This window comes from Ceratotherium simum, chromosome 28, assembly GCF_057802395.1.
Source record: "Ceratotherium simum simum isolate JZ-2026a chromosome 28, ASM5780239v1, whole genome shotgun sequence".
Taxonomy (NCBI): Eukaryota; Metazoa; Chordata; class Mammalia; order Perissodactyla; family Rhinocerotidae; genus Ceratotherium; species Ceratotherium simum.
This window is the reverse complement of record NC_141927.1, coordinates 8,155,821-8,169,075: the sequence shown is the minus strand read 5'-3', so window position 1 is coordinate 8,169,075 and position 13,255 is coordinate 8,155,821. Positions and strand designations below refer to the sequence as shown.

The window sequence follows — 13,255 nt, the reverse complement described above, 5'->3', positions numbered from 1 at the left end:
CTGCCCACCTCTGCATGTCAAATCCCTAAACTTGCTCATCTTGAAGGCAGACACCAGAACCACATTTAACCTGTTCATGTCACCTGTCAGATCCATGACCAGAGACTCCTCCCTCACACACCTTGTGCTTTTAGCCTGTTCATACATTTACTCCCCACACTCAAGTTCTCCTACTACGTGGGAACCTCCAGTTCAGTGACCCCAATTTCCAAAATCAGCCCCCACCTCTCATCTTTATTGATCATTGCAACACACACATACTCATTTCAACATATACACACCAAGACCAACAATTCTCATGCCCCTTAGATCATCTCTGCATCTGCTGATACAGACCCCGACGCCAGATGTCTCTGCATCTGTCACAGCACACGATTAGGTATTGATCTGGTCTAATTACAGTGTCACAAATCTCCTGAAGGCTTTTTCTAAATATCTGGCATCCTACTATGGCTTAAGAATAAACTCATTCTCCCATGCTTAATAAATATTTCAACATTCCCTGTGCCTTTCGAATCTCACAGATTCTCACCTTTTTCCTCATTTTTCAAAAATGGCTTCGCTTCCTACTGCAGAGACGAAAAAGATAATTTGAAGAACTACTTCAGCTCATTGTTATTAAATCTACAATTATTCCTGCATTCCAACCCATCAGTGTATCCTCTCTTGTAAAATCTGAAAAATCATCTCTATTCCTGATGAAATCCAACTTTTCCAATTGTAACCTTTTCTCTCCTATTCCCACAAATATTTTAAAATGTTGACTACAACTGAATTTCCTTTACCAGTAACCTCTTGATTACTTCCACAGCCATCTCCTTAAACTCATTTAATCTCTCCATTCTGGAAACAAAAACCTCCTCTAACCAATTTACATCTAGTTCCTGCCACATGACCTTTTTCCATTCAAAATGAAATTGAAAAAACAGCATTCACTTACAATTTCCTCATACTCCCTCGCTCTCTGATTTACAAAAATAATGATCCTCACGTTAATAAACTTGATAAGATCACAGTTATTCCCCCAAAGTTAAATCCAATGTGTGTTCTCAGCCTTTTACTTGGAACCAAAGCACTATTGGCACATGATCTCCTTTTGGGAACTTTCTTTTTCCTAGGCTTCTCTGACAGCTAAGATTGCTGTCTTTAAAATATTCTAGTCCCTCCTTCCAGGACTCCTCCTCAAACAATAGTGGTGAACTACCTCAAGGTTCAATCCTACTCCTTTTCTCTCTTCTTACAATATGCTATCTTGGAAATCTCATAACGCTCCTTCGCTTGTTTCAATTTCTTCCATTTTCATCTCTAAACTCATAACTAAACACTCAAATCTAGATTCCATGTCTGAGCTATAATCTCCCACTTTTATGTATTACAGGCACGTAAAATGAAATATATTTCAAAATGAAGGCATTAACTCTTTTTAAATAAAAATTCCTCATCTTCTAGTCTTCAAAGGCAGACAATGGTTCCACTAGATATCCAAGGATTTATCTTTGACACTACTTTTCAGAACCACACAACTGAGCATTGCTGTTACCTCTACACTGAGCACTATCATCATCCTTCATTTTCACCCCAATATCGACCCATACAGGACCACACCACACTCACTAGGTTTCAGTCTGAGATTAAATGCCATTTCTTCAGAGATCCCTTCTTTGAACCACTACCTAAGTGAGCCTTTCCTTCTCCATTAGTTGTCTTGAGTAGAACCCTACTTTTCCTTTGGGTCACTCATCTAATTTCTCACTATGCATTTATTTGTGTGTTCCTTCCTTCCTTGTCAAGACTAACTGCAGAAAAACCACCTGCAAAATCATAAGGGAAATTTCTCTTTGACTACAATTTATGGATTATTAATAAACAGAAATTTCACACACACAATCACCTAATCTGCCTTCAGATGATTAATACAAATGTCCTCAGTCTGAGTAAACAATCCTCTTCATAATTAATGTTCACTGACAAAACAAAGGAGATTAGGTCTGACCAGGGGAAATTTCCTCCAGTACTCACCAAAACCTAAGTAGATGGAAAACCTGTGATACTGTGAGGTTGTCGAGTTGCTGTCACCACATTTCTGAGCTCAGAGCTCAGTCTCTCCAGGAACAGACATACACTTGTTTTTGGACTCACTTTGATGTAGTTGATAACATCATCAGATTTACAATACAATGCACAGACCCTGTTTACCTTGGATGTCAATCAAGATACAGCCAATCAAGGAACAACTAGTTTAACATAAAATTTTCCCTCTAACTAAATTAATCATTTAGATGCACTTATGAAAAATGGAGTGATTCCTGAAATCCTATTGGTATTCTAAACCATCCAAAAATCTCAGTACTTGGTGGGTTTTGGCCTGTTCTGTAAACTCTGCAGGGAATTAACAGCAAGCTGATCAGTCTTTATTTTTAATTGGGTCTAAGCTATCAAAATACTCTCAGCCTGTGGGCAATTCTACTTTGGGTATTTATCTGAAGGAAATGAAAATACTAACTCAAGAAGATATCTGCACCCTCAGGTTCACTGCAGCATTATTTACAGGAGCTGAGACACGTAAGCAACCTCAGTGGTCATATATATATATATATCTTAATGTGATTCATCCATAAAAAAGAGTGACATTTGCAACAACATGGACGGACCTTGGGGGCATTATGCTAAACGAAGTAAAACAAACAGAGAAAGACAAATACCCTATGGTCTCATTTATATGTGGGATCTGAAAAAAAAAAACTCAGATAAAAGGACAGATTGGTGGTTGCCAGAGGCGGGAGTTAGGGTGTGTGTGAAATGGGTGAAAGGAGTCAAAAGGTACAAACTTCCAGTTATAAAATAAATAAGTCATGGGGATGTAATGCACAACATGGTGACTACAGTTAATAACACTGTATTGTATTTTGGAAAGTTATTAAGAGAGGACATCTGAAAAGTTCTCATCACAAGAAAAAAAATTTATAAGTGTGTGGAGATGGATGTTACCTAGACTTAATGTGGTGATCATTTCACTATATATACAAATATCTAATCACTATGTTGTACACCTGAAAGTAACTTGCTATACGTCAATAATATCTCAATAAGAAGTTAATCTATTATATTAATTAAAAAAGAAGAAAGTCTGAGAGGAAGAAAAAAAATGAGTTCTAGTCTTGGTTCATCTGTAACTAGTACTTTGGCCTTGGTTAAATTCCTAAATCCAGAGTGAATCCTTGTTTTCCCCTTACAGTTCAGAACTGGCTATTACTGAAAGCCTGTAAAGCCCACTTTTCACCTTAAAAGCCATACTGCAGACCTTTCTTGGCTGTCATTGGCACCTGGGCACCAATTCTTCCCTATTCTCTGGGCTCAGGAGGGTGCACGGCTGATCCACACACTGTTGTGAGAACTGAGCTAATTCACTAAGCTGCTCTTTAATACTAATACTCTCAACCCCACCCAGCACCACCACACATAAGATTAAACAGGGTAACATGCCCCTTTATAAGTAAAACAAAAATTATTGTCTTTACATAGCACCTCTTAGCCAACACATCAGTTCAGCTTGTTCTGAATTTGTTAAGAGAACATTTCAGTAGAACCACACTGGTAACACTTTAGAAATTAAAAGAAAAATGCGGCACTAGAGAAGACAAGATGTTTATTTTCATATGTATGATATATTCAAGAATTGAAACATTGTAGGGTTCTAGAGGGTGTATAGTTTAATACAAAGGAAAAGAAAGCCAACCCTGCTTGGGTCTCTCCAAGGAAATCTTGCTATGTCCTTTTAAGGACTGGAAATATCTACTACATAGTTTAAAAAGATTTCAGCTCTGAGAATAATTTCGCCACAGTTCATAACTGATTTTAAGTGTAAGCAGAATGTGTTTTAACTGATTTTTAAACAATAAAATTTAGAATTTAGATGTCTCAGGATATCTTTTAATAAATCATAAATGATTACGAAGAAATGTTAAACAGTATATTCTCATTTTGAGTACAAGCTTTTGTTTCAAAATCAGTATTTTCCCTACCTTGTCTTTTTATAAAAATTTAATAAAATTGGTAGTGTCCTAGATTTATTTATTTTAACAATGTCTATCACAGCGAGGTCCTGCAGAAAACATGTCAGTAAGCTGAAATTAATTTAAAGTCATCTAACACTTTCACTGGGTCATGAGCAAATGCTAGTCATGGTAATACTTCAATTCGAAAATAAGATAAGCTGAGGACCATTATTTTAAATACAGTATAGATGAGGCAACTTCCTTTATAGCTAGGAAATGTTATGGTTTGGATGTAAATAAGATATTAACGTTTATAATACTGTGAATTTAAATACACCGACTTTTCATTTTTCATTATCTTTTCAACGACTTTCACTGTTTTGGAAAAATTACCCGCTAACAATGAACAGAAGCGCGCACAGAGCTGCAGACGTCTTTCCTGCCGCCCGGGGACTGGGCGTGTCCTGACCCGGCCCCTCCGTGTCCCCAGGTCCTTCCACCGAAAGTCAGGACATTTCATGCGTTCCCTTCACAACTGTGCACGCGGTTCCCTCTCTCTGCATCTGTATCGAGATTTCTGCCCAGAAAGGATCTTGAATCCGTAACAGGTGCTGCACGTGCTCTGATGTCGCCCCCCGAGCCCTCGGGGAGCGGGGCCTTCTGCACGAGAAGCCTGGTTACGACCCTGCAGGAGGGGCGAGGACCGAGACACGCGGGGACGGCCCAGAATATGCAAGGCTCTAGCTCGACAGCTGAGAGAAAATATCCCGGAGAAGCCGCAGCAAGCTCCCTGCTCAGCAGCCCGGCCCCAACCAGGATTTTACTCACTGTAGACGCGACACCACCTTGTCCGAAGCGACAGAGTCCCTGTTCTCCCTGCACACGCGGCCTCGAGGTCCAGGGCGGAATGCACATGCGCAACACGCCTGCCCGCCAGGGAAGGACAGAAAAGGCGCGATCGCGCGCCCTGTGCCGGTGGTCTGGGAGCAGTGCAGGACTCTCAGAGCTCGCTATTCTGCGCTCGATGTGAGCCCCTTAGGGGCCCTCTCAGGATTGGAGAGGGAAGTTACAGACAAGGGAAGGGAGAGGGCTAGGATGACCCAGGAGGTAACGGATTACAGATGGAGACATTGATATGAGCCATTAAGCAATGTTTACCTTCATATCAATGATGATTATTACTTAGAGAAATGCACCTGTGTCTATATCTATGCATTGGAAGAACTGTTTAACCGGCACAGGTTTTCAGGTGTAGAAAATGAAAAGCTCTGGAGATGGATGATGGTGATGGTTGCACAACAGTGTGAATGTACTTAATGCCACAGAATGTACAATTAACTATGGTTAGAATGGTAAATTTTATGTTATTTATATTTTACCAAAAAATGCAAGGTGAAGAAACAAACATATCCACAATTTTTTTTAATCTTAGAGAAAATATACGTTTTTAAAAGTATGCATATGTGTACACATATTTTTTAAATGTATGGAAATGGTAAACAACAAATTTTGGTGCATGGCCACAAAAAGGGATCAGATCAAATGTGACTTGATTAAGTTGGTTGGATTAGATCACCTGAACAGTCAGAAGAACCTGAAACAGTATAAGAGTCAGGCTGGAAATCAAACTTCCTCACGACCCTCCTCAGGCATCCTAGAAACCGCATCCGTCTAAAGGAGTTTGTCCAGCATCCACCTTTCTGAGGATCCACTGACAGAGGGGGAAAGGACAGCTGGATTTCAGGCTGCTTTTCTCTACAGATTTGGTCCTCAGATCATCCCTCAGAGAAATAGTACAGTGGGAAAAGTATGTAGTGATGTGGCTTTAAGTGATTGTGGAAAGACTCTTTCATTTTACTAGTATTTCTTAGGAAAGATACTGAGAAAAATGCATCGTTGTAAATGCTGATTATTACATGAAAGTTCAAGTTACAAAGGCAATATACATCCTGACCTGAATGAGACAGTGTGTGAGCAGTTATAGAAACCTGGCAGTTTGGTTACGGAAATTTAAAGACTAATTTATTTGTTCATCCTTAGATGAAATATATTCATTTCACCTTTACTAGAACTTAGTTGAAAATTAAAGCACTGAAGATAAAGAGAGTCAATAAACAGCCCAGACTCTCAGCTGTGAAGCTGTCATTCTAGTAGAGTGGAAAATAATTTTTCTATATTTAATTTGGAATTCATATTTTGGAATTTCCTCATCTCATGTCAAATATGGCATTCAAGTTTTGAAGAGGAAAGCAGAATTTGTTCTGAATTTTTGAATATGTGTGCCACAGGATTAAATGTAGCATTCCCATAACCTTGATTATTTTGTAACTCCAAGCAAATGTTTTCTTTCTTTCTCTTAAAGCAATGAAATGTAATAGGTCTAAACAAGTTCTGTAAAATCAGTCATTCAAGTGTGCAAAACTAAATTCACCATTTACAAGTCACGTGTCTTGTTTAAGTCAGAGTCTTCTACTGAGGTTAGGTAATCAGGAAAGAGGATGGAAAAAGTCTGGGAATGATACATCTCTTTGTGAGAAATGTGTCTGACTTAGCGGTCATGATGCCTCCTCATCCCTCACTGAATAAGGTGCACGAGGGACTTCTGTCTCTGTGAATCTGAAAGTTTTCTTTTTCTTTTGACTCAGGAAATCCAAAAATCAAGTCCCAAGAAGACTGAGGTGACTCTCCAAGGAGGTGAGGCAAATGGTGGGCCGTTTCACCCAGGACCGGCCCTCCAGACTCTTTAATACCCAGAAAGGGAAGAAGCGACAGAAGGGACCAGTGGCGCAGAGGGCTTCCCTACCAGAGGAGGAGGATCCCAGGGTAAGTGCAGGCTTATGTCTATCGGGAACCAGGGGATGGCATGAAATCCAGAGACAGGGTTCAGACATGCACAATTCTGTGTCCACAACTTCCTTGTCATTTCTCATCCAAGGATTGCCTACCTTGGGACCTCATCACCAGGCACATGGGTCCATTCAGAGACTTGGAGGAACAACCTCACTCCTACTTAGTGTCATGTCCAGGCTGGAGTTTATCCAAATCTTTAAATCTGGCTCAGTCTCCTCATCTTTAGACCATCTAATCCATCCTCCTAGGACCCCTCATCAACACAGGCTTTGGGCAGGACAATATTTATAGCATGTTGGCACATAAAGGGTCACGTGACTATGTCTCCTTTCTGAAACCAATATTCATCTCTCAAAGTACAACAGTATATTCACCTTTAAATCTGCCTGTGATTTCTGCTGACTCAGTGACCACCTCCTCCTACGCCCACAGGTGAAGTGCAAGGACTGCAGAACCTTTGGGCACAAGGCAAGAAGCAGGAGGCACCCTCTGAAGTGCTGGGACAGGGCCGTAGTCCTCAACCCTTGGGGTCAAACAAGGTGAAGGAGAACCTGAAACCATGGAAGCCCTGAGGCACCAAGGAACCCCAGGCCCTTTAACATAATTCAAAGTGAGATGGAACAAGGACAGGCGTGAGAGCGTGGGAGTTTTAACCAATCTTTCGGTGTTGGAACCTATGGAGCCTGTGTCTCTTCCTCTTACACTGTGTGCAAAGACATCTCTGGGCAAAGACACGAACATGGAGAGAAATAGAGAAGAGTTACATATCCTCCAAGGGTCCAAACTCAGGAGCCCATTCTACTCCTGTATAATTACTGAGAGGCTGGGACCAGGGCACATCTTGGAACTTTGCAAATGACATGAAGAAAAGCAGTGAAGCCTAAATGAAAGTATATTATGGAAAAACCTGGAGGGTTACCTGGAGTTGGGGGAACAATCTGAGATGAGGGAAAGGGCAGTCTTGTCCAGAGCTTCACTACCTGTCTCACACTGAAACACTGAATAGGTCTGGGTCCCAGTAATTTTTCTCCCATTTGGGGACTTGAAATTGGGGTACACCCATTTGTCATGGTTTGTTCTATAGGTAGTCAGAGCAGCAGAGGATGGTTGAACTCTAGAAATGTCCCAGGACATCTCAAAATTGTAAGGAACTGACAGAGTCCTGTGATGATCTGTGGGTGAGTCTCCCCTGGTCCCAGCTCTTTTTCTCTTCTGGGTAACCCCAATATGCTTCAAGACTATGCCCCTTCTGTGAGGGGGAGTTGTTAAAATTCCATTCTGGCCAATGGGATTCCAGTCTGTGAACTTTTAGGATGCCAATTTTCGTTTGTCTCTAAATTTTTGTACTGTTACTTGCGTGTCTGCCAGCATGCTGTTGAGGACATGTGGAATTTATTTTTTCAGATGCCTCCAAAATGTAGAATCCTCTATGCATCTTTTAAATTGCTAAAAATACTCTGAAATTGTCCATCAAAATTTATTAGTCATTAATCTGCCTCTAAAAGTTCATTAGCTGTGTTAATGCTTAGAACAGTGTATGAAAGAGCTTGTTTCATAGAGACAATATTAATAATATCCATACTATGAAATCTGAAGTAAAATGTTTTCACTTTGATAATGTAATTGATTTTATCCTACCACTCAGTACTTCATATTTAAAATGACTGCTAATGATTCTTTAACTGCTAAATTAAAGTGTTACATGTTCCATGTCTTTTATTTGGTTGATTTAAATTTTCACTTGATGAAGAAAATCTTAATATATATTCTATGCATGGTGTCTTCTCCTACAGGATACAAGCAGGCCAATCAATTCCTGTCCTCACAGCCAAGAAGAGACCTGTCCTGAGCCTGTTCACTACAAGTCAGCACCTATTAGGAAACCAAATATGACATCCACGTGCCCTGCAGTGTCTCCCATCAAAGCACCTGAGCTGAGCTTCTTCTCACCTCATGGAAAAAAATAAGTATAAGAAGTGGATATCCCTGATGCCTCTCAGCCAACATCCAAGCACCTTGGCCAGGACTGACACACATTCTCAGCTCACAGACAATAGGTCTGATGTTTGCTCCCTGATGTTCCCCAGGCTGCCTCCAAATCTCGTGGTCTGGGCCATGCTGTAAACTCCCATGCACAAGGAGGCTGATGTAAACTTTCATCCCACCCCACATGCTGTACATAGATTGGGCAAGAACCCCAAACTCAGCATGGCGGCACCAGGTGGCGATCTGCCCAGATCCAATCCAGTGAAGTCCCTGAACTGAGCCCAGCGCTGAGTCTCTGCCTCCCAGGTGAATGGGAAACAGAGACTGAAACTACATTCTGTGGTCTTTAGTGTGAAATTGCACATTCTGACCACACCGAGTGTGGCGAGTCACGTTCCAGTTCCCTTGTAAATGACCTATTCTGTGTGCTGGAGGCACAGATGAACCCAGTGCAACCAGCGCGCACATCCGCCCGCACCGCGGGCGCTGCGCCGCAGCCGAGTCGCATCTGCTGGACTCACGACACGCTCACTGTGCAGGTTTTTGACTTAAACACATTTCAGGTTGCTGAGAAAGAAACATCTCCGCATTCAGTGTGATTGGCCCTTAACTCTAAGCTTTCACCGAAAAGTATCTGAATCATTTAACTTGCTGCAGTGGGCGCAGCGCAGCCCCACTGACACCCAACACCTCGCCGTGGACTCAGACGCACAGACTCCACTTCCGCAGGCGGAAGTACCGGCAGACCGGAAACGCACGAGGCGGAGGCGCGCAGGCCCCGCCCACACACGCCCCTCCTCCCAGGCCCCGCCCACAGCCTCCTCCTTCCAAGCCCCGCCTCCCAGAGCTCCCAGTTTCCTGCAGACCCGGAAGTAGATTTCCCAAATCAAAGGTCAGCTCCCAGGGCGTGAGTTTCCATATTTGTGTCGCAGCAGCGATTCAGGGCCCCATCGCCCCGCCCTCCACATGCGCAGTCGGGACGCCGGGACGTAAGAATCCGCGCACGCGCGGCCCCTCGGGGAGCTCCGCGGGGCCGCGAGAGGCCCCCGGGTAGTTCTGCTGCCGGTTCTGTGGGCGCGTCAGTTTCCGCTTAAAATCGGTCCGAGCCGGTTTGCTCTCTGTTCTTTGTCTTCCTGTCTCCACGGGGTTTCCCCTGTACACCCTGCTTGGGGTCAAGTCCCCATGGGAGAGGGATTCTGCACCTCTTGCCCCCTGGAGGGCGGCTCCGGGTCGCCGCGCCCTCCCCCTGGCCCTGGGCCCCGCAGACCGCGGTCAGTCCCGCGACCCTCCCTCCGTCCCTGACCCGCGGTCCGCAATCCCGCCCTTCCCTCTCCCTCAGGGAGGCCGTGTCCGTGCGGGATTCCACCAGGGGCTCCCGTGACGCCGGGTCTTGTGTCCACATCCGTCCGGGGTTTTCACATCGCGACGCCCCGCGGGAAGGTGTGTTCCTCCCGGGCGGGGGCGTCCTCACTCTGTTCCCTGACTGTGGAGGGAGGGGCGGGGGAGGAGGGGGAGCAGGGAGAGGAGCTGGGAGCAAGGAGGAGAGAGAGGGTAAAACTTGGGACAGAATCGGGTTCCAGTGTTTGCTCAGACTTACGTTTAGTGCAAACGATTCCACTGCAAACCATTCCAGTGCAAACCATTCACTGTTAAATATGTTTCCTGTAATTTTCTGGATTAAAAACACTCTCCCCATCATTTGGCAGGATTTGTAAATGTTTTCGAAGGTCAAACTATCGCATAAAGCGAAAAAAGGTTCAGGTGTTGAATCACCTTTTCCTTATTGGATTAAGTTCCAATTTATGATGATTTATTATTATGTAACCATACCACTGATGGCCAAATGGCTTAAATAGCTAACTTGGTAAAACTGTATATGCTGTAAAGCATTCTTCCATTCCTTATAAATTATGTTGACAATGGTGTTTTGCACCCATTGCTGTTTCATTTTGATGGAATAGTTAATGATTTGGTACCTACATTCCTAAGTAAGGCTGGTTATACATTGTCCTTTAGCTCCACCCACCTCTTCCAGATCCGTTTCAGAGTTTCATCCCTCTTTTCCAAAGGGGCAATTAAGTGCTGAAGTCTGCTCCTGAGTAATGGCTCTCAATTCTGGGATGACTCTAATCTGCGCTTACATATAAAGTTAAATTTCCCTCTGCCTTATTTTTTTAGGCATGGTATTTTCTAAAGGAAGTTCTCTTAAAGGGGTTTGTTTTCTATCAGTTGGATTAGCCTCTGTGATGTTTTTTTTTCTCCCAAATGGAGCCCTTGGAGAGGCTTCACTGTCACATCATGATGGAGGAAAAGGCAGGAACCCTGGCAGGGTCTTAAGACCTACTGATTAGGGACAGCTTCTGGGAGAGCAGGGCCTCAGGGGGACATGGAGGGGCACTGAGACTCCTGAAGGGTCAGAAAGAAGGGACATGTTTGTGAGGGAGAAGCGCTGAAGGCTGCTAGTGCAACTTGGGGAGGAGGATGTCCTTGTCTGAGAGGAAGTTAACATGCAGGTACCTGCAGTTGGGGACAAAGCTTTAGGGCAACCAACACATCCTAGGTGACCTGGGGCAGGAGCCACAGGTCTTTGACCTGGGAAGGCAACAGGAAGTGAGTCAGGGAAGGGACAGAAATGGGAAGAGAGTGGGAGAAGGAGTGGATGCTGGGCTTACAAGGGGACCTGGGTCAGGGTGATTGGTGGGGCCGGCAAGGGGGAAGGCCAGATGTGACCTGGGCCTGGATGGGGGAGCAGGGAAACTGCGGGTTACTGGTAGGAGAGTTGACCTTCCCAGTTGACCATGGGAGATCTAAGTACAGCATTAGATTGAGGAGGAGATGAGGGAGTAGGGCAATAGGAAAACCAGTGCAGAGGAACTGAGGCCAAGGACATGGGGATGAAGAGGCTTAGGGGATGGCGGGACAGAGGCTGGTCAGAGGAGAGAGACCAACTGAGGCATAAGTAGGGCCCCTGGAGGCAGGCTCCTGCTTTTAAAGGGCAGCAGAGCAGTCCAGTGTCAGCGTGAGACCAGTGAATGTATATCTACTTGCAGGGACCCCCTTAATCATCCTCAGAAAATCATACCCTTCTTTCACAAAGAAAATCTCTTTAACATTTCATGATAACAAACACAAAAATGATACCTAGGAACAGTATAATAAAAATAAATATGAGTAACCATGATAATGACCATCAAGACATAAATAATGCTAATAATGATGTTAATATTCAGCAGAGTAGATGGAATTTGGCTTATCAGAGTCTAGAGGGCAGAGGTATAGGGACACTCATCCCGTCCTGTCTTCCATAGGTCGCTCAACAGTTTTCAGCAGTTCAGTAGGTGACTGGTTGGGTAGGTTCCCTACAGGAAGGCAGGACCCAAGAGCTACACCATGGCCTCCCCCTGGGGCTCAGTGTTCTGTACTGCAGGGAACAGGGCTCCTCCTGGACTCCATCAGCCCTCACAGCAGAGTTGCCTGGCTGCCCTCTTGTCTCCCATATTCCTGCATGGAGACATCTGTCTCCAAGACTCTCAAGTGGGGACATCTGGTCTCCCAGACTCTCAAGTGGGGACATCTGGTCTCCCAGACTCTCAAGTGGGGACATCTGGTCTCCCATACTCCCAAATGGGGACATCTGGTCTCCACAACTCCCCTGTGCTGCCCATGCAAGCAGGAGCCACCTGGGCTCCCGCCTCCTTGGAGGAAGTGGACCTTCAAAGGTTATTGGCCATCTGTGCTCTCCGTGCTTGCAGGACAGCTGCAGACATCCCTGGACACCAGAGGGATCTTTGAAATTCCTGGAGTTCCTTGCACATATTTTATGGGTGGTTCCCAGGCACCTAAATGGACTAAGAAAAACCTTGGGGGACTCTGGCGGGATGTGAATCCTTCTCCTGCTGTATTAAATGAAGGATGGAGTAGATCCATAGTCTCCCAGGTGATTTAGAATAATTCTGGAGTGTCAGGAGGACCACAGCTGCCCCAAGGTTGTCTAGGCCCCTCACCTTTCACATAGGAAATCTTGTGGAGGAATCTGGTTCTTCCAGAGGCTCTCCTTGGCTTTGTGGGGCTCCACACATGCTTGTTAAGGAACTCATGGGTGCTTTGTCACCATTTCTGGAAGGATCAGGTAAGGGACTACTATGCCCTCCCCAGTGTCCACTGCAGGCAGGAGAGTGACCCCTGGGCCTCAGGGGACAGATAATCTATTAGGAATCTCTTTCTTTGAATGGGCACTAGATGGTACAGGGCAGCCCCGGACCTGCTGTGTGTATGCTGTCAGTAGGGGACCGTCCCAATAGTCCTCAGAGGTGGACACACCTCTGAAATAAAGAAAAAATCTTTTCAGCGCTGTGCAATAATAAATCCAAAAGTGATTGGTGTAAAAGAAAAGAAAAACACTTATAATGACAGCGTAGTGAAGC

At 44.4% G+C, this 13,255-nt stretch overlaps 1 protein-coding gene across 1 annotated transcript in view; it reads right to left on the bottom strand.

Moving 5' to 3' along the window:
* Window positions 1-9,770: 9,770 nt before the first annotated feature.
* Window positions 9,771-13,255, bottom strand: part of LOC147913310 (ubiquitin carboxyl-terminal hydrolase 17-like protein 6) — a 47,805-nt gene continuing 44,320 nt past the window's right edge. The window contains 2 exon segments of the mRNA XM_087418250.1: window positions 9,771-9,899; window positions 10,135-10,314. Coding sequence (XP_087274376.1) covers window positions 9,771-9,899; window positions 10,135-10,314 — 309 coding nt within the window.